General features: G+C 47.3%; 2 protein-coding genes across 4 annotated transcripts; both read left to right on the top strand.

The window, feature by feature from the left end:
• The first annotated feature begins 915 nt into the window (after positions 1-915).
• On the top strand, positions 916-11831 carry ppef1 (protein phosphatase, EF-hand calcium binding domain 1). Its single transcript, XM_048999410.1, has 17 exons — positions 916-1376; positions 1650-1682; positions 2583-2710; positions 2850-2910; positions 5065-5225; positions 5569-5683; positions 6335-6381; positions 6578-6744; positions 6823-6859; positions 7225-7374; positions 7854-8210; positions 8430-8615; positions 8851-8993; positions 9269-9375; positions 9544-9707; positions 10218-10302; positions 10410-11831. Exons 1-17 carry the CDS (start codon positions 1322-1324, stop codon positions 10607-10609), a joined length of 2196 nt encoding a protein of 731 aa, XP_048855367.1. The 5' UTR covers positions 916-1321; the 3' UTR covers positions 10610-11831.
• Positions 11829-20229, top strand: LOC125723016 (uncharacterized). Of its 3 annotated transcripts, none has more exons than XM_048999408.1 (11): positions 11829-12402; positions 13296-13469; positions 13862-14026; positions 14347-16278; positions 16578-16703; positions 17746-17868; positions 18091-18213; positions 18383-18511; positions 18597-18800; positions 19258-19389; positions 19587-20229. In XM_048999408.1, the coding sequence occupies exons 1-11, from the start codon at positions 12345-12347 to the stop codon at positions 19721-19723; spliced, it is 3303 nt and encodes a 1100-aa protein (XP_048855365.1). In that variant the 5' UTR covers positions 11829-12344; the 3' UTR covers positions 19724-20229. The 3 variants fall into 3 exon arrangements, with proteins under 3 accessions (XP_048855365.1, XP_048855363.1, XP_048855364.1); XM_048999406.1 differs by having other exon boundaries at positions 17527-17868; XM_048999407.1 differs by lacking the exon at positions 19258-19389 and having other exon boundaries at positions 17527-17868.
• The last annotated feature ends 497 nt before the right edge of the window (positions 20230-20726 follow it).

The raw sequence follows: 20726 nt of genomic DNA, 5'->3' as shown, positions 1-20726 counted from the left end.
CACGATTCCTCTTCACAGATCACTAGGTTAATTGGCAATGGGCATCCTGACGGTTTAAGGACTAGCGCTGCCTTGAACCCAGGATCTGTGAAACGCAGGTTTCAGTTAAGATTCTTCATTTTCCTCCATAACCCGTTCATGCGCGTTCCCAGTAGAGCTTCGCACTCCGATCCTTGGTAACCCTGCGGATTAGCGCCCCCTGCTTCGCCTACTCTCGCTCTCTTCCGTAGGTACCGTGCATATTACTGGGTTTGCATTGTTCTTCGGATATGTGGTGCTCTTGCGCCATCTTGTTTCATGCACTGCTATCCTCGGTATGAATCTTTTAGATGTGCGTATGGAACCGTGAATGACGATTGCCTTAAGTATCAGTAATTTAACCCCCCCAGTTATCTATTTCAAGTAAGTGTATTTTTGTTTTCCCTTTTTATATTCGTGGTGCTGGGATGGTCAGTAGTCGCAAGGTCTCGAGGTCATAATGACTTTCTTGGTATGACAGTCTCCACTTCATCTCTGAAGATGGGATTGGCCATTTCGGAAACAATGAGTAGGTCATTTCATTACAAGGATTAACAAAAAAAAAACATTTTTTTAAAAAATAGGCTATAAATGTTAAAATAAAAATGGTTCGGGGAACACGTGTCAGCTTCTTTCTGTGTTTCTGGTAAAACTCAACTTCCTTCACACGCTTTAGTTCAAGTAGATGTTTGCATCCTCGCCACGTGAACATCACACGACCTCTCCTGTTTTTCATCACTCTGCGGCGAGGGTGTTTGATTCCCAAATCGTTGTGCCGACAGGGTTGCCTAAGTGGCCTTTCAAAGGTGCTCTACCGCAGATGAAAGCGCCGCGGTCGGAAGCTTTGTTCCTCGTCCGGAATAGACTGCGCGGTGGAGCGGGGCATCCCTTTTATTAGCCGGCTCGGAGTTTCATTTCGGCGGAAATGACACGGAATGGCAGGAGGCACGCGCTGCTTGCTGCATCGGGCATCACGCGCACACGTGCGCATTCGGACGTGCACGTGCGTAGGTACGGCGCTCCGCGGAGCGTGAATTACCGGCTGGCAGAGAAGTGGCTCCCCGGTGCGCCAGGTGCAGTCACCGGGAAGGGGCCGGTCCCTTCGCCTTTTGTTTCACTTTTCTCGATTTTTTTTGCAACGAGGCTTGCTGAGTGCAGGGTCCGTCCAAGAAGAGTTCGCTCGGAAGGTTTTGGTCGATGTGAGGGTCTTGCGTGCCCGTTGGACTCCGCGGGACCGTGACACCTGTTCAGCCGTCGCCGAGGGGAGTGAGCAGGAGACTGTCAGCTGCCGACGACCCCAGAAATGGGGTGTGGAACCTCAGTGGCAACGGAGGCTCAAAGGAGACTTTCAGAGAAAGGTGTCGGTTTTAAGGTTCCTCGTGAGTTGTTAGTGCCTACCTGCCTGATAAAGTATTAGACATTTTATTAAAACAAAGCTTACAAGCTTTTCGAATCTAAAGTTATGCTGAAAACGTTCTCTTAACGTTTTCTGACTCTTGCCTTGAATCTGCTCGCTCTTAATGACCTGTTCCTGTTTTTCTGCTGTATTCCTTTGTGCCTTGTTATATCTCCCCTTTGTACATCCCCAGAGCAGCCTCCCAAATTATATTATTTAATCATTCCTCACACAGATGACTCCGTAAAGGCTCCCAGTCCAGCACTAAGTAAGAACCGCTCTCTCTGTTCTTCCTTCCTATTGGTTGCTGATTGCAATCACATGTCTTGGTAGAGCTACGTCATGTGCCGTTTCCCCCCTTCCCTGATTGCAGATGGTTCGCGTGAATAATCTCTCCATGATGCTTTACCATGTCAAAGTTTTTTTTTTTTTTTTTTTTTTTTTTTTTCTTTTTTTTGTGTGGCCCAGTTCTGTAGGATCGAGGCTTTTTTTAAAAACCCCAAACCCAGAGTCCTTGCAGTCATTAACGTCACACCCTGTAACTGAAGTTAATTATGTAGTAAGTAGTGATTGCCCTTCTGGGACCCTGCCTAATTTTAGCCACACTTCTTCTGGAGAGGCATGTGCGAATGTACCCATGTGTGGCTTGTCGTTGTCGTATGCATGGTTGGGTGTGTGCGCGTGTGACACAGTCTATATGTATGTGTTTGTGTGTGTATTACTGTCTTGTGACGGTGTATCATGCTGGGAGAGAACAAACTCCCTGTAGGGGTAATTTCTGTATCTGCTTAGTGCTAATTGTATAGACATTGTCAGTCAGATTTAAAACCGAAAAGACATTTACAGGGTTCAATACAGGGCTTAAAAATGTCTTCTGTCTGTGTAACGGAAAATAATGGCTTGATGGACATTATTGGCATGGTTCTGAGAAGACAGCGATTCTCTTCAGCTTATTTCTTAAGCTGCATTATGTAGGAAAAACTGGAACTTCTGAGAGGGGGACCTTGTACCTTGTGTCTCTGTGACGTTTTTTTTTCCTCATGCTGACATTCAAGGCTTGAATATGACAAGAGCACCCCCTATCTGTTTAAAGTGCTGTGTCAACTTGCCTGTTCTCATATATACAGTTCGTAAGGTATGTTTGTCTGATCTCTGCCACATCTTCTAGCCATGAAGGCGGCCATCTTGATCCAGCGTTGGTACCGGCGCTACGTGGCCCGGCTGGAAATAAGACGACGGTACACCTGGAGCATATTCCAGTCCATCGAGTATGCTGGCGAGCAGGATCAGCTGCAGGTGACTGCGGGAGACCGCCCCCTGGTGACCGATGTGCAGAGCAACAATAATGATTACAGCGAACGTCACTGCAGGGATTGGCCCTCTTTTTTTTAATGTACGAACGAGCAGTAATGTCTGGCTTTTTTTTTCCACACAGCTCTCCAGTTTCTTCAGCTTTATGTTGGACAACTTCACACAGATCAGCGGGAATGGCGCAGGTAGATGATGCCATAGTTTTTGGGTGGCTGGATATGAAAGATGTCCAACCGTGGGGGGGGGATCGATGTGAGACTCCTGTGTGTACAGACTCCTGTGTGTACAGACTCCTGTGTGTACAGACTCCTGTGTGTACAGACTCCTGTGTGTACTGACTCCTGTGTGTACAGACTCCTGTGTGTACAGACTCCTGTGTGTACAGACTCCTGTGTGTACAGACTCCTGTGTGTACAGACTCCTGTGTGTACAGACTCCTGTGTGTACAGACTCCTGTGTGTACTGACTCCTGTGTGTACTGACTCCTGTGTGTACTGACTCCTGTGCTCGGATCAGATTCTGAAGCCATTTCTTGAAACGCTATGCTCTCTGGAAAGCTGAAAGCCACCTCGTGCTTATTAGACAAACACTAATTCACGACAAGTTAAATTAATTGGTTTCACTGTATGCGTCACACAGCTGTAGCTATAGAAACTGAAACTACAACCGCATTCCAGATTAAAAAAACCGCACTGGTCTTAGATGTTAGTTCTGATGTTTGCATTTGTGTTATTTGGATGATTTATGCGTCAGATGTTAAGTGGTTGTGAAGTTAACACAGCCATGATTTGGGAAAACAGCCTTTGTTCTGAAGATAACTGATCCTTCTCTCCTTTTAGAATGCCTAAAAAAACATAGGGGGACACTGTTGCTAAGCAACCAGGGATCCCACGCTCAGCACCAGACAGTGCTGGGTACACCGTTATGCTGATATGACAGCTAACCACCTGACACCCCCCCCCCTTACCACCAGGAGTTACGGTAGATAGAAAAATAACCGTTAGCCGTTTGTGCAAGCTTTGCATTATTGAGACGTGGGAGGGGGGTTGAATGTGAGCCGTTTGCGGCCACATTTCATGGTGACATCATCACATATGACTGTGGGTGTGGCCAGCTTTCACTGGTGACACCTGCAAGTATTGGTAACATTCCGAAGACTGAAGGTGCTACAGTTTTACTGAAATCGAAAGTCAGTATTAAAGGGTACAGATCGTATTTAAGAGACTTCATTTCGTTGTTATAGCCGCTCTCAACTTTGAGCAGTTCTGTCAAGTGTTTTCTGTACTGCTGATGTTCCAATATTTATTTCTTATTTTTAATTTCCAGCCTTCCTAGAGGACTGGTGTGGCAGTTAATGTTCACTTTTAGGTTCAGAAGAGTAAGAAATTGGTAAGAAAAGGAGGAGCCATTGTTCGGGGAATCCCCCCCTACCTTGTTTTATGCCCTCCTCCTCCCATAAATGCTTTGCGATGTCACAGATGTAACTAGCCATGATGCAGTACTCTGATTGGTTAGCAGGGGTCACATGGCAGGCACTACAGGGAGGAAGTGGCCACTTGTGCCTGGACATGGGACCTTGTTAAACGTGTGCGTGCAACACCCCGTCTCTGGGTGAATTTGCTTTTATTCTAGTTTTAAGTGTAGCACACAGCCTGTGCTGTGCTGTGAGGGGCACATGGATGTTGTCTGTGCTCAGTATACTTCATTGCATTTATATCTCTTTTGTAGGGACAAGACAGTTTTGTTTAGAATTGTTAACACTTTGCTTGATGGGGCAAAAATACTTGGCAATAACTCAGTTACTACTGGAGTACAAATTATGAAATTAGTATCTACATGAGATAAAAGATGCATTACAATTCATTAATGATGAACGAACATGCGTGCTTCACTTCTGTTATTCAGTACTCGTTCCTTCAGTAGTTCACAAAGGTTTACAGAATTGATATAGTAAATTTGTAGTTAATTAATACGTAAGTAATAGTATAATACTGTGTTGTTTCTGCCCTGTCAAGTAAATTGTCACCAAATTGTTTATATAAAGATTTAAAAGCAGACATGATTTATGAGAGTTCAAGATTTCGTCTGGAGAAGTGGTCACATGGTTAGTGTCATAGCTTCAGATGTGTGAAATAAAGTAGTTGTGTATGATTCCAAGGCCCCAGGACGTGTATAAGAGGTTTAAGATACTGTAAGAACTCCCACACGCAGCATCTGGCACCTGATGCAGTGGGTTTGGGTTCGGAGCGTTTCCAAAACCTGAAGAGGTATTGCTGATGTACCCTTAGTTTGAGCTTATAATCACAGGGTGAGGATGGGCTATGCCTCTCTTCTTTCAGATCTGATATCTCATCTTCTGGACCCTGCATTGACGGAGGAGGAGAAGCAAGCCACGTTTGAGGGGGTCGAGGTGTCCGATTCATACAGCGGCCCCCACATCTCCTTCCCCCTGACCGTGTCTGACACCAACGCTTTGCTCAGTGCATTCAAAGCACAGCAGGTTACCCAACACCCTCCATGTGATGTCAGGCTCTGTAACTCAATGTGAAGGTGCCAGGAAGTCTTAGGAGACAAATCTGGCCCCTGTCCCTGTTCCTCAAGGCCCAAAGAGTGTGCATTTCACTGGGGGGTACAGGCAGCTTTTTCTTGGACAGGTTTTCTGAAGCATCGAAGAATGAGGGCTGATTAGTAGCGGGCACATTAAGGAAGGCCTGCAATTCGTAACACTCCCAAACAGTTTTATGGGTCCTTCAGATGTAATGCCAAACCCATGAAGATTCTGTGTCCTTTCGGGTGCCCGACTGGAACAGTAAGAACGATTTCTCCTCTCGTTTTGTTCTCAGATTCTGCACGCCAGGTACGTGTTACAGCTGCTTTATGAGACCAAACGGTTTCTGAAACAGATGCCGAACATCATACACCTGTCAACGTCGTACGCCAAGGAGATCACAGTGTGCGGTGAGTCCTGCTGCTTGTTGTGGGATGGAGCCAAAGGGGCGGAGGTCAGTGGCAGGGCATCGGGCAGAGTTTGGGCAGGACAGAGGCGGGTTCCTTTGGTGCCATGCCGACATGCAGCCTGCCACAGCGGCTCTCATCTTCGAACTTTTTTTGGTTGTTTCTGAAATTACCTTTTGTAGGATTAATGAAGTGGATCTTAACATGTCAGAGCTAACCTAAAAAAGAATAAAAAAAAATAAAATACTGAAATGTAAACTCAGTAAAGATTAATTGCTGTTCCAACAAACCCACTAGGGCCACACTGAAATCCACCCAGCTAACTTGGGCCTCGTCACCCGGTCCCTGGGCATTTCCTCTGAGTACCTCCAAATGCTGATTCCTGGACACAAGAGACGGACTGTGAATCTCTTTAATAGCAGAACACTTCATTGCCGATAGCCATCTTATTAACCTGAAGCACCTGTGAGATGAGGAGCAGGACCTTGCTATACAGGAAATCATGAAATCCCAAATCACCTGGCCCACAGAAGGAGCTTAATGGCTGTATGCCTGAAATATGTCCCTTTGTCTAACCATAGTACGTTTCTCTGCTTTGTTTTACTTACGAGATTTGACCTGAGCTGTTTAATAAAACATCTCTCCTGTTTTTAGGTGACTTGCATGGAAGACTGGATGATTTGCTGCTCATATTCTATAAGGTAGGGTTCTACATGAATCCGGTGGTAGAAGCAGCTAGAGAATATTTATAGAGACGGACAACTGCAGTGAGAACTTTTAGATGGATACTGAGGGATGGATACTCAACAATGAAGCCCTCCTAGATGGGTACTGAAATGCCTTTTCTTAGGGATGGAAACTCACTGAGGAGGTTATTCATTATTGCCTTGGATACAGAACGGCCTTCCCTCGACGGATAACCCTTACGTGTTCAACGGCGACTTTGTGGACCGAGGGAAGAAATCCATAGAGATCATCATCATTCTGTTTGCCTTCCTGCTCCTCTATCCAGACCACATGCACCTAAATCGAGGCAACCATGAGGACCACATCATGAACCTGAGGTGCGGTGCCCTTGATTGAATGTTGCAGATCTTTGTAGGCCGTATGACTGACACCTCAACATCCCTCCTGTGTTTCAGATACGGATTTACAAAGGAAGTTATGCAGAAATACAGGGTAGGGTCAGCCTAGCATTTTTATGGCTAGGAGTGTGCGTTGGTGATGCTAATGCTATAGATGCAGCAGTTAGATGTATATGTGTGGGACATGCTTTGTGTATAGTAGTGCTATGTAAAGCAGTGGTTCTCAAAAGGTTGGGTATGAAAAGTCACGAGAAGTTTTTCATTCCATCATGGGGGACCCCTCTCCCTGCTCCAAAAATTTAATCATATCGAAAATGGTCGCAAGATTTATTTTTCGGTGGGGATACTCTACACAAAAAGTTTGAGAACCACTGATCAAAAGTGCAACTGTACTGCCTCCTAGTGGAGTCCTTGTATCATTACCTGTCAAGAAAACAACCCTTTTACTGTCCATCCCAGACCCACGGACGGCAAATCTTGCAGCTGCTGCAGGACATCTTTAGCTTGTTGCCTGTGGCAACGGTGATCGATGACAAAGTGCTGATCGTCCACGGCGGGATCTCGGACATGACAGACCTGGAGTTCCTGGGCTCCATCGAGAGGCAAAAGGTGAGCATGGCTGGGTTAGCAGCTGCTAGGAGGTGGCCGCGTCTTTCAGAGGTACAAATATCTACGCTAATTAGGCTGCCGAGTGATATTAATGTGATGTATCTCAATGACGTTACGGTTTACATTAAGTTGAAGATTCTAGTTTTTAATAGAACAGAAATTTATGTGCGAATCTGTTTCCATTATTTGGTAGTTTGTTAATACCTGAATAGCCTATTAATTTTAATTTATGCCTTTTTAGATGATCATTGAAGGGCTATGGATGAGTAATTAATTTACATCAAGGCTGCTTTAATTATGTAAAAGAGGAAACTCAAAGGTGATTAGGAACATCAATTTTTTTCACCGTTCCGATTATTCCCAAAAGCAAATTACTTAAACACTGCGATAGGAGATTGAGTGTGAGCCGCCATGTACAGTCAGAACTCGCTGCTCTGGGTACCCTGAACATTCATGTTTCTGCCTTTCCTTTCTTACAGATAAAGTCTGTGCTCAGACTACCGAAGAGTTTTGACGATATCGAGGCAGAGAGGGGACTTGAGAAGATCTATGGCCAAACGGGGACCCTGCGGTCAGCTGGTGGTCCAGGCGGGGGTGCCCGGAAGAGGAGGTGCCGGCGAAGGAAGCCGAGCAGTGGCTCCTCCTCCTCATCTTCCTCGTCCTCCTCCTCGTCCTCCTCGATCTGCTCCCCACGTGGTGCCTCGCAGGTCTGGAGCAGCCCGCTGCCGTCTCCCAGGGTACCTAGCCCCACAGACATCCTTCAGCTGCCGTTCCTGGACTCCATCATGGCCGTGGCGACGCTTGTGCCCTCTAGGGAGGAGGCCGGGTGGAAGCAGGTGCGTCAGGTGCTGTCCTCTGTCCTGGAGGCCCCCAGCTGAAAAAACTCGCCAAAGTTAGGAAGACACAAGTTAAATTACGTTTTTTTTTTCTTTATTTTTTTACCCTGCATTAATCTGACAGAGCAGGTTAATTTATGTTCTGTGCATCATAAAACATCAGTACAAGCAGGTTTGTATACTGGCAAGGCAAAGAAGCATCACCAGAGGCTTTTTCAGATCGTGGACCTACTCTGGAGTGACCCCAAGAAGCAGGATGGCTGCACACCCAACACCTTCCGTGGAGGCGGCTGCTACTTTGGACCCGATGTGACTCGTCGGCTGCTCCAGAGGCATGGACTGCAGCTGCTGATCCGCTCGCACGAGTGCAAGCAGGAGGGCTACGAATTCTGCCACGATGGCCAGGTGCTGCGCGCGCGCGCACACACACACACACACACTGTGTCCGTTACTGTATGCTGTCCGTCACGCTTTCATTTACAGGCAGGGCTACCCAATCAGTGTCTGACACTGTAGACTAGTCCCACCCACTGGAAGTTTTGAAAGGTCATTATTTACTTGACCTTATTTTTAATTACTTCCTGCTGTACGCGGTCAGCCATTTTGTCAAAGGTTTTCTCCCCTTTTTGTATTTCAAAAGGTAATCACCATTTTCTCTGCTTCCAACTACTATGAGGAAGGCAGCAACCGTGGCGCCTACGTGAAACTGGGTCCAGACATGGTGCCGCGGTTCTTCCAGTACCAGGTCAGCCGCTGCACCAGGAAGCTCACCCTGCACCAGAGGTCAGTCTGATGGATCCTGAAGGTTCTGATCTCTTGTAAGCCACCTTCGCAAAAACTCAAAAGCTTCTGATCCCTGGTGGTTGATCATATGCCATTGTTGATATTCAAGGTCAGAACGCAGTTCATTGATCATAGATACTCATTAAAGGCTCAGGGTCACCCTGCATAGTGATGAGTTTCCCTGAGCTATGAACTGTGTGTGTGTGTGTGTGTGTGTCTGTGTGTCTGTGTGTCTGTGTGTCTGTGTGTCTGTGTGTCTGTGTCCGTCCCCGCAGGGTAAGTGTAGCTGAGAGCTCTGCTCTGAAATCCCTTAAGGAGAAGCTGTTTGCTCATCGCTCAGAGCTGATGGCCGCCTTCCAGGAATATGATGTGAACAAAACAGGTGAGGTCCTGGCCTCCCCTCTCAGATCTAAGCCTCTCTAGCCTGCCAGATTAAAGAGGTAAAAACTGCAATCCAGATAATGCTCCCATTCAACAGATTACTGAGTAAATAGCACATACCTGTCTGCTTTGACGGGCCCAGACGCCAATCGCGCCACTCTCCCTACAGGCTGCATCTCCATCACCGACTGGGCCCAGGCCACTGAGTCGGTCCTGAAACTGGACCTGCCCTGGAGGACCCTGCGTCCGCGGCTGGCCCGCCTGGCCCCAGATGGCGCCGTGGAGTACCGGTCCTGCTTTGAGGACGTGAGCACTGGCCAGCCTGTTCCCCAGGTCTGACCCGGCTGTCCAGCGTTCCGCTGCAGTGTACAGTAGACATTGTCACTACAGGATCTGAGGAGTCATACATGCACCAGCACTAAAAGCCAAATACAAAATCAACTAAAGATGAACTAAAAAATAACCAAGACTGAAAACTGAGTAAAAGCAAGCTAAATACAAAAAATGTGAGTCCATTTCCTGTGTGGGGCTTTGCCAGTGTCAGTGCAGACAATTGAAGGTAATCAGCCATTTTATGAAATTTCATGCAAGTGCGTGAAATGGGCCTTAACTGTCTATTATTGGTAAGGGTGTAGGTTTGGCAGGTGGTCTAAAGTCCTTTTTTACTTTAATAGTTCAATATCATAATAGTTGAAACAGGCGGGCAGCGGGGCCGCGATTCCCCAGGATCAGCTCGCTTCTGAGCTCATCCCTGGCTGCCTCGGATCCTGTAGTGACAGGTGTCATTAAACATCCGAAGAGAGCCGAGTCATGTCTGAGAGGAAGTGTTATTTGTTGGTTTAGATTTCTCCAAACCTGGCAGAAACTCTGTACAGATACCGAACTGACTTGGAAATTGTATTCAACATCATTGACAAAGATCATTCAGGTAAAGCTAGTGAAATACTAATTCCTTTTTCATTGAGGATCCTGTTGAGCAAAGTTCAGCTTCACTTCCTGTGTGGGATGTCACGTGACCAAACCCCTACTCCCTAGGCCTCATCTCCATCGATGAGTTCCGCCAGACCTGGAAGCTGTTCAGTTCGCACCTGAACGTGAACGTGGACGACCGCGCCATCGACGACCTGGCGCGCACCATCGACTACAACAAGGATGGTAGCATCGACTTCAACGAATTCCTGGAGGCATTCCGGGTGGTGCACAAGCTGGATACCAAGGAGAAGCAGCAAGGATGATAGAGGGCAGGCGGGCGGGTACCAGTTCTGTCACAGTCCATGGAGTGAGTTGGTGGAGAAGCTCCCCTGAACTTTGTGTATCTACTGCTGGTCTGAGAGAACCTTGGATAGACAGTGTCTCTGGACAAGGCAAAGGCGTAATGATTACAGAAATGGATGCATGACCAAAAGCTGCACTTTATAACATTTAAAACATTTAAGCTGTATGAACTAGACCATCTGCTTGGCAATAAACCATCTTGTCCTGTTCGTATGGCATTTAGAATCTGCCCAGCACATTGAGGGAGCCTTACAAAGCTTGAGAAGGACACGTATGATGGTTTTTGTGGCCCACGAGTCCTTTTACAGCTCCTAAAGTCTGGCTTTGATTGGCTACTGAACCTTCAAACAGTCTTCTGAACAGATGTGGCGGAGCTGTGGACTGTTATGCAGATTCAGGCCCCGTCCGCACAGTGCATGCAGTGTTTGCTTCATTTGAATCTGTTTTGGTCTTTTGTTATTTCTCATTTGCGATTCCTTCTGTCTGAAATTATAAACCGTACACTAACTGTGCACTCTTTGAAACGATGATGTAACCTCATTAACTGCACTGTCATCGATCCAGGACTAAATCAACTAAACAAACAAGCACATGGCTGGACACGTGCAACAAGCTGAATGTAGCATTGAGATTTTGAATATTTTGAACCCTGAAGTGGTTCCCTTCTGTATCATCTGACCGGTCTGATAGGTCGTTGTGCTCCAACCCTTCCCTAATCATATTCTGTGACCAACGGTCTGGTTGGGTTTATTTCCATCATCATAAAATCTCCATTTTGATATCTTCACGGCATTCCAAATGCACCTCACCACCATGGCCGTGGAAGGAGATGCCTTTGTTCAGAAATGTTGATGTGCTGCTGTTGAAGAAACAATCAGTGCGGGATTTAACTTGGGTTGGGAATGTGTGTCCGTGTTTGCGCATATGTAAGGGTGTATCTGCTCACACACACACACTGCTTCCTCGGAAAAGGCTTCTTCACCCAGACCGTGTGTCACAGTGTCCCCTTACTGTGACCACATTGCATGGTATTTAGAAGGTACCTCCACTCCAGTCAGACCATGCCTGCTATTCATTGCACTGACCCACAGGAGGGGTGCAATCAACAGGAAACTCGGCCGGTGGAGCCCCAGGAGGAGAGGAGAGGGACATGCTGGCCTCCATAATGAACCTCTCTGACCGGAAACTCAATGACAGAGCAAGGAATTAAACGATGGCTTTGGGAGGAGAACCGGGTACATGAGGAGGAAGAGGAGGAGCCCCGCGTAATTACATCTGCTGCGACCTGCTCCCCCAGACGGACGCATGCATGTACACGAAGGGCCCTGTGCTTCCCCAGTGCTCACTATTCATTATCTGCAGTGTTTATTACCATGTTTTTTTTAGTTCTGGCTCTCATATCCTCCTGGAGGATGACAGCATGTGGAAATGAACCTGTGTTATGAAGAGTTTTCACAGCCAGAGGATTTAATGGAAAACCTTTTTTTTTTTTTTGTTAGTTTTAGTTTTAAGCTTTTCTTTTCAACCTTTTGGGGGAGGAGTGGCTGTCAGTGTGCAGTAAAAATCCAGCAAGTTGTACCCCATCCTTGTCCCACCCCCTCCTACAGTAGGGGCCGTCCCTTTAGCCGCTGTTAGTGTGAGCAGAGATCACCCAAAACTCCACTCAACCACTCTGAGGATCCGTCGTCCCTGTACATGGGGGCTCTGGTGGGGCTGGTGGGGCTTTTGGCCCTGTCCTGGACCCTCCCTCCAGGTAAGCCTGCTGCCCTCTGACCTCTGCATAGCTCCCTGGCTGCAGGAATGGAAATCATGTCTCAACTGGTCAGCTCACACATTTGTAAAAGTATGTGTAGCACTGTAATTCTCGCAATCATGTATGTGTGGCCTTTGGATATATGTGAATTTAATCTGTAGTTTAGAAAGTTTTTATTCCCTAAGATTTATAATTTTTCTACTTTTCTTTGCATATAGTATGTATTTTTCCATAAAATGGGATGAAGAGGTAACAGTATATTTTATAAAGTGTTTTTTACTGTTACTAATAATTTACCTTCCACATGTTATTTGGCTGTTTCTGCTTTAGGAAAGAAAACATTTCTTACGATATGCAGTTCATTGGTATTTTGGTTTTGGTTTTATTCACAAGCGTGCAAGATCTTCCACGTGTGTTTGGAGTAGCTGGGTTCTGTGAGAATCCATCTCTTTTTATTTGTTGTCCTGGAGAACAGAGGTATGCTTTGTTTTCCTGGAATCTTGGAGAGCCCTGGATATTTCCTTCTGTCTGGATTCCTGCACTCCCAGTAATGATGCAATTAAAGACGCCGTCGCATTTCACAGAGGGCCACAGGTGTCTGAAGACCACAGGACAATATGTCAGCGGCTGTGTCCAAATTCAGGGGCTCTTTTAAGGCTGCATGTGAAGAGAGAATGTGTCACGGCAGTGGAACACAGCTGTCCCATTTGGAAAGCTGATTCAAATGCGCTCTAGAAATGTGTCCTTCATTTCCCGGGCCATGAAGGATGCAGCCCAACATATCCCAAAATTTGTTGTGTGGATTTTTAGAAAATCTTCTAAGGATACAGCCTCTGAATTCAGAGACGGCCAGCTTGTCTGAGGTGCCCATGCATTACTCTGACCTTCTGTAGGCTGTGCTGTCGGAACTTGCGATGGGTTTAGACATCTGGAAAATGGACGCACCTTCTTCCGGTACGGGGGGCTCTACGTGACTTTCACCTGTAATCCGGGCTTCAAGCTCCATGGCCATCGGACCAGTAGCTGCCTTTCGGGCCGCTGGATTCGGGATCCCCCAGTGTGTGTTGGTAGGTCTGGGGAAGAACCCCGTATTTTTTATGTGAATGGGCTTTCCCCTAAGAAGTGAGGAGTCCGGCATGCATGTGGACTTTGGAATTTCTCACTGCATTTTCTAGATTTGGGAATGATTCGGTAAAGATGACAGTCGATCTCTCTGCACTCTCAGTGATTCCCAATCCGGTCCTCACTGACCCACAGCAGTTCACATTTTTGCTTTCTCCCAGCACCCTGCCAGGCAGTCCACATTTTTATCAGGAGCTGGGAGGAAGCAAAAATGTGGACTGGCTGTGGGTCCCCAAGGACTGAATTGGGAAACACTGCTCTGATTTATTGCACTGCCTCCTTGATATCCATCATTGCACTGCCTCCTTGATATCCATCTGCTCTTACTCTCATGCAGCCTCAGGTTGCCCAGATCCTGGTCAGCCCCAGCATGGCAGCAGCACTGTCACCCAGGGCGGCTCCTTTGCAGCCTTCGCGTGTCATGGGGGCTACAGGCTCTACGGCCCCCAGCTGCTCTATTGCCAGGGTGGAATCTGGAACACCACTAGGCCGGTATGCAAAGGTGGGTACCCTGCCCACCCCACTGCTGGCCTGCCCTGCCTAGCCGGTCACTGCCTAGCCGGTCACTTCCTAGCCGGTTCACTGTCTAGCCAGTCACTGCCTAGCCAGTCTTTGCACCGCACTGCTCTGTAAACCACAGGCTAGAAATGGATGCCAATAAACCTTGATTCCCTGTAGCTGCTATGGACACTGTTAACCTGTGTAGGTTTAGTATAATAATATAATGAACTTCAAGAGTGAATTCCCTCATTCTGGCTATTCAGGCCTAGTCAAACAAAAAAGAAAAAGTGAACCATTTTCGCCTGCTTGTGTGTCTTTCAGAATCTGACATCATGAGCTCAGACAAACACAAGTACCTTGACCTTTTGGTTCTCGGAATTGAGCACAATGCCAACCTGCCCCTTTCCGCGAAGGACCTGTCTGCATTCTGGTACAACAATGATGCCAACACCCCACTGAAAGACACATTACCCAAGACTGGGCTGCAGGACAAAGAGCTTCTGAGGAACTCTCACCCTAAGCCAATCCTTGAAGAACATGTGCTGAAGGAGATCCCTCCAGAAAGAGACCATTCAAAAAAACACTGGCCGAGCCAAACATCAGAGGCTGGGGTGGAATATAAAGACGCCTATAAGGAACCAGTGGATTATGGTGCATTTATCAGCAAGCCTGAAGAGTTTCTGACATCCTCTGCTTCTCCAACCCCTGAGGCTAACTTCTTAACGGCTTCTTATCCAGAATCAAAACCAAGCTCGACATTGCCTGTTGCTGGCATCCATGAAGATATAGGTTCACAAACAGAGGGAATCCCAGCTCACACAGTGGGCTCAAATTTGCTTGTGGCTAGAAGACCAGATCCTGAAGCTCCAAATACAGAAACTATACCCCTAAATTCAGGCCCAGTCACTTCACCAGCACCCAGTGAGATGTCAGTGCCAGGTGCTGATAGATATAGAGAACTGACTCTAGAGTCTAGTTTGGAATTATATGATAGTTCAACAGGAAGTGAGCTGCAAGATCAGAATTTCACACTGGAGGTCAGTACATTTTTAGCTACTCACTATCTGGAAACGTCTAAAACGTGGGCCACACCAACGTCCATGATCCAGGCTGGATTTCTGGGGTTTTCTTCAACCAATCCACCCCTCCATCAAGCATCCAGCCTTCAGACACGTGTCACGTTCCTCACTGCTTTGATGGGCGATATCTCAACATCTCAGTCTGCGCCTGAAAGCCGTGCAACATCAATGGATGCAGCTTCGTCTGGGTTAGGCAAACTCATAAGCCAATATTTCATGAAGAAGAAATCTACTGAAATGGATGACGATGATTCTGAAGAACTTCGTAGTGGATCTGCTAAAGGCTTTGTGAAAAGCCCAAGTGAAATTAGCACGTCAGTGAACACCAAAGAAGGAAAAATGTCAGGTCAGCCTGGGGTCAATTCCGCAATGTCTCCAGACCCTGCTATGGCATTGGCACCTACTGACTCCCTGTTTAAGGACTCCTCTGACCTTCACTCTCTCCTCTATTTGAAGCCTACAGTTTACAAGGAAGACTGGGGAGAGAGTTCTAGATTTAGTATCTCTGCAAGGCTTGGAGAAGATGGTACATGGCAGGGGATTTTATTAGCTAGGACACAGGAGGGATTAACGCTACCGGGAGAGGTCACCCAAGAGCCCTCTGCTGCCCCCTATCTGGGGACAGACTGGCCCAGTAGTGAACCAGCAGATGCCTCTAACAGGATACCCCCTAAAACTGGGACCTTGCCACCATACCCAGTGTCTGAAGGGCCCAAATGGTTCAGTGATTCTAGAGATCAGTTTGTTACTGGGACTCAAGAGGATTCCGCTACAGGGAGCCTTGTTGAGTCCACGAGCTCCACCATTGGCTGGCCGAGAACCGTGACATCGCCGACTTCCAGAGCTGGCCAGGAGGGCAATGCGTCGTCTGCTATAGGGGAGAACCTCCTTCCTGTGACTGCAAATGCCTTGCCGGGTCCAATGACTGGCAGTCCTCATGCCTTAAAGGTCGCGGGGCAATTATGGGTGCGCAGGCGGCGGCCAACGTGTCCTTACCCGCCTCTGCCGGCTCACGGGACGTTCTACTTCCGCACGGTCGCTAACCCCACTCCGCAGCAGTACAAACACTTTGTGCAGTACGCCTGTTACCCTGGATACACATTAGCCAATGGGGACGTTTATAGCTACTGCCTGCAGGGCGGCAAGTGGAGTGGTGTCACACCTGTTTGTATAGGTAAGCATCGCTCGTGCACATGGGGGGAGAAAGCAAGTCTAACTTTTAAAAAGTAATAATTTTGCTGCATTTAAAGAGCTTTTCTGTGGAGTAGACAAATTATAAAGCAGCAAGCAATATTTACATGTATCCATGCCTGCTCTGCTCTAACCTCTGCTCAGTACTGGTCAGGGGTCTTAGGGGAGTCTGCAGCCCCTGGGAAGGCTGAGGTTTATTTGGTCCGATGATTCCGCTCGTCTGAACCCACGTCTGCCGTGGATTGCCGAGCTGTGCCGATGACCCCTGCTTCTGGTCCTCAGAGGAGACCCCCTGCTTGATCAGCAATGGCGGCTGTTCCCAGTTCTGCGACATCGACCCCCAGAACCAGGCTCGCTGCCGCTGCAGGCAGGGGTTCCAGCTGCTGGAGGACGCCCGAACGTGCCGAGGTGAGGGAGAGCCCCGAGTCAGAAGATGGGGAGGGGGGGGCTTTGGGCGTGACTGCTTTCGGAAACAGGAAGCAGCTTCGAGCTCCGAGCAGCTCTCCAAACCATCAAAAGTGCAGTTCTGTACTTCTCCTTTTCTTCCCAGTAATGATCTAAACAGCGTCACCAGGAAAATGTGGGTGGCATGTAAGACTGCGTCGAAACCACAGTGTTTGTTTAAAAAGTACCTGGTTTGAAGGATGTAACAGTTTAGCAATAACTTCTCTGGGAAATCTCAAGTAAGTTAATGGTGTATCAATGCCGGGTTACAGGCCTTCAGGACACAACGATAGGCCCTGTCGCTGTTCTCTATATCAGTGTTTCCCAAACCAGTCCTTGAGGACCCACAGACAGTCCACATTTTTGCTCCCTCCCAGCTTCCGGTAGCAAACACATGGAATGTCTGTGGGTCCCCGAGGACCAGATTGGGAAACACTGGTCAATATGCCTGTTACATCAGGTGGAAGCATTTATTTATTGGGTACTACCATATATATATATATATATATATATATATATATATATATATATATATATATATATATATATATATATATATATATATATATATATTGGGATTTATGTAAAATCAATTATTTATTTTTACTGTTTTGCTACCAGTTTTATGTTGAAATATTGAAAATTATTTTATAATGTAAAATTATGACCCGCAGTTTATGTTGGTAGACATAAAAAAGGAGTCTGAGAGACAGGCCTAATTATAGATTTAGCAGGTCCTGCCTGCTGTTGCTTAGATAAGCACTTCACCAGCCCTGTATCTGTTCAGCAACAGACTTCCAGAGCAACAGAGATACAAAACATCCTGAAGTCCCCAGTTGCATGGTGGCTAACATCTGCTCTTCTGCTTGGCTCTGGTACCCCAGTGACGACCTTCTTGGTTACACATACACAGAGCTGCTCCATTGCTGCTCCCTGGACACCAGTAACGGCATGTATGTGTGTTCTTATCCTCTGTATGTTAAACCAATATGTTTGAGTATTTCAGACAAAGATGAGTGTGCAGAGGAAACCCACTCGTGTCAGCAAATCTGCATCAACACCTTCGGCTCGTTCGAGTGCCACTGTGGTCCGGGGTACCTGCTGGTTAGTGACGGGACGACCTGCTCTGGTTAGTGGCCCAGGTCCCAGAATGCACCTTGGCCCCCCACTGCTTTAAATAAGAAGAGATGGGGAAGAGAAGGGAGAGATTGAGACGTGCTAGCAAATCCCGCCCCTTTGCCTGAAAATCCCAGTTTTTCTCACTTTGGCACGTGGTTCATCTCCCCACAAAATTTCATTGAGTTGTATTGCATTTATCACACGGCAGTAAAACCTTGACCCCCGTTCACAGACCGAGATGAATGCGCGGTCAGCAATGGCGGCTGTACCCACCACTGTGCCAACAGCGCTGGAAGCTTCCGCTGCTTCTGCCACCCTGGGTTCCAGCTTGCAAATGATCTGGTCACCTGCCAAGGTACTGGAAATCAAGAAACTCAACACCTGCGTGTCCACCAGGTGGCATTGTGGTTAAGGTCATAGGTTAATAATACAAATGCTGCTGGGCAGAATTGTCAGAAGATCCTGCATACCCCTGAAAAGGCCTGTAATCTGTCTTTACCCGCCTCCCGTTACTTTCCCCCCAGACATAGATGAGTGCGAACTTCCTGTGGGCGTGGCTACGTGTCTGTTCGGCTGTGTTAACACGCCAGGTAGCTATCGATGCTATTGCCCGGAGGGGTACCAACTGGGGTCCGTGGACGGACACTGCCAAGGTCAGAGCCCAGTCACTCTGGGGGGGGGCTCTGTGGGGTTAGCTATGGAACCCCCTTTTCTGACTGCTATTCCTCCCTGCTGCAGATATCGACGAGTGTGCCAAGAATGGTGGGCGGGGCCTATGTGCCATGGCGTGCCACAACATGCCTGGCTCCTTCCGCTGTTCCTGTGCCTACGGCTACCAGCTGGCAGGGGATGGGCGCTCATGTGTGGCTGAGTGTCCCGCCGGGTACCGCAAGCAGCTAGATGGCGCCACTACTGTGGGGGGCCCCGGGACGCATTGTGTCGGTAGGTGGGGGTGGGTCCTGATCCAGACTAAAAGCAAATATCCCTCAATGTGTGGGGCTGCCAGACATTGGCAGTAACCAAAGGGTTACCCCACCAGCTGACCTTTGACCCCCAGAGATTCCTTTCTCCCTACTTTTAGGTTCCTCTCCTCCATTGTCATCTTGGTTTCTTTTTTTTCTTTCTCTTTCCCTATTTTTATATTGTTGTGTCATAATAAGACTCTGTGCCTGTGAGTGGAAGGTCATTGGTTTGAACCCCGGCCTTGGCAGAATAGTCACATCTGTGGGGCCTTGAGCGAGGCCCTTAACCCCCAGCTGCCGGGGTGCTGCTATGGGCGGCTGTCCTATGCTGCCAGACTTCAGTAAAGTGCCCAGCAGGGTCTAGCTGTCTAAATCCTACTGAAAAAGCAGAACCGCATGGAGTGTATTGGAAGTGAGCCTTTCCCGCCCACCTGCAGACATTGATGAGTGCCAGGAAGTCAGTCTGGGCGAGCACAGGTGCCAGTGGAAATGCACAAACCTGCCCGGGTCCCACCGCTGTATCTGCCCACGGGGGTACAGGCTCGACTCGGACGGCCATCGCTGTATGGGTGGGTGGCTCCCTGCTCCTACTGTCGTTTGCCCAGGACAAGGGCTACTCTAACCTCAAGACTGCTGCAGCACGCCAATGGAACAATGCTGATCAGTTTATTATTATTAATTCACATTAATAATAATCTGTCCCCATCTCATGAAAACCTGCTTCATACAGGTGCAGCAGTTTAATTCCTTCCCAATTCCTCTCCAGATGTCAACGAGTGCGAGTCTGAGAACGGAGGCTGTTCTCACACTTGTATCAACTACAGAGGTGGCTACAACTGTGCCTGTCCAGAATTCTACCGCTTGTCTCCATTCAGCAAAAAATGGTGCCAGCCTACCCATTAGGGGGACTCGGATGGTTTGTATATACAATGTTAACCTTAATTTGTATAATTCTGTTTCCAGAAATTGTAGTTTGTATCTACTTTTTCCACATATATTACCATGTAATTTTACCTCTAAAGCTAATTACGTAATGTAGTGTTTTCTTCCTTGAATCCAGACCAAAGAAGCCAAAAGTTAGATTGGATTAGATGACTTGCAGAAAAAGTTACAGTAAAAAAAAACAAACTATTTTCTCCTAGTGATCTGGATTTATTTTTCAGACACCGTGTTGCCAAGCAACCAGAAATGTTGCTCACGGGAAACATCATTGGCTAGTTTTTTAAGCTTTGTTAGTCTAGATATGAATGATGTCATTGTAGTGCACACAAGCAATGCTGTAAATATCCCAGTGAATAACAATGTTCCAGTTCTTTCAAAAGCATTTATGTATATATAGCCACTACACTAATGAGAAGTAAAGTTATCCAGTAATATACGAGCTGCTTTAATTTTTGGTCTTATGCTTACACTTGTCAAATAAAATGTGAAACTGGCTTCTTTCCTTCATTGGGGCGGTTTGTTTACATACAGACAGTAATTGGTCATTTTTAAAACACCTTAACAGCTGTGAACTGCAAGGTAGAAACTTCTCCCTCTTTCCGCAATGTGGCCTCAGGGGCGACAGCAGAGCACAGCAATGACTGTCATTTTATTAAGTAGAGCAAACTATGCCAGCGGTCGGCAACCCTGATCCCAGCAGGCTTTCTACCCTACCTGATGAGTTACTACAGTATCTGCCTGAGATCAGCTGTGGTTCATCAGAGAGCAGGTAGGATGGAAAACCCAGATACAGACACTCCAGAATCACGGCTGCCCGCCCCTAATATATGCAATATCTCTCCCTCAACAAAACTAAACCATAAAAACAGCAACTTAAACTGTACAAACCAGTTTAATCGGTTGCTAACCAATCATTACTGATGAGATCAACTAGTATAAGAGAAAAACCCAATCCTGTGATTTC

This window comes from Brienomyrus brachyistius, unplaced genomic scaffold, assembly GCF_023856365.1.
Source record: "Brienomyrus brachyistius isolate T26 unplaced genomic scaffold, BBRACH_0.4 scaffold44, whole genome shotgun sequence".
Taxonomy (NCBI): Eukaryota; Metazoa; Chordata; class Actinopteri; order Osteoglossiformes; family Mormyridae; genus Brienomyrus; species Brienomyrus brachyistius.
This window is presented reverse-complemented; position numbering and strand designations above follow the sequence as displayed.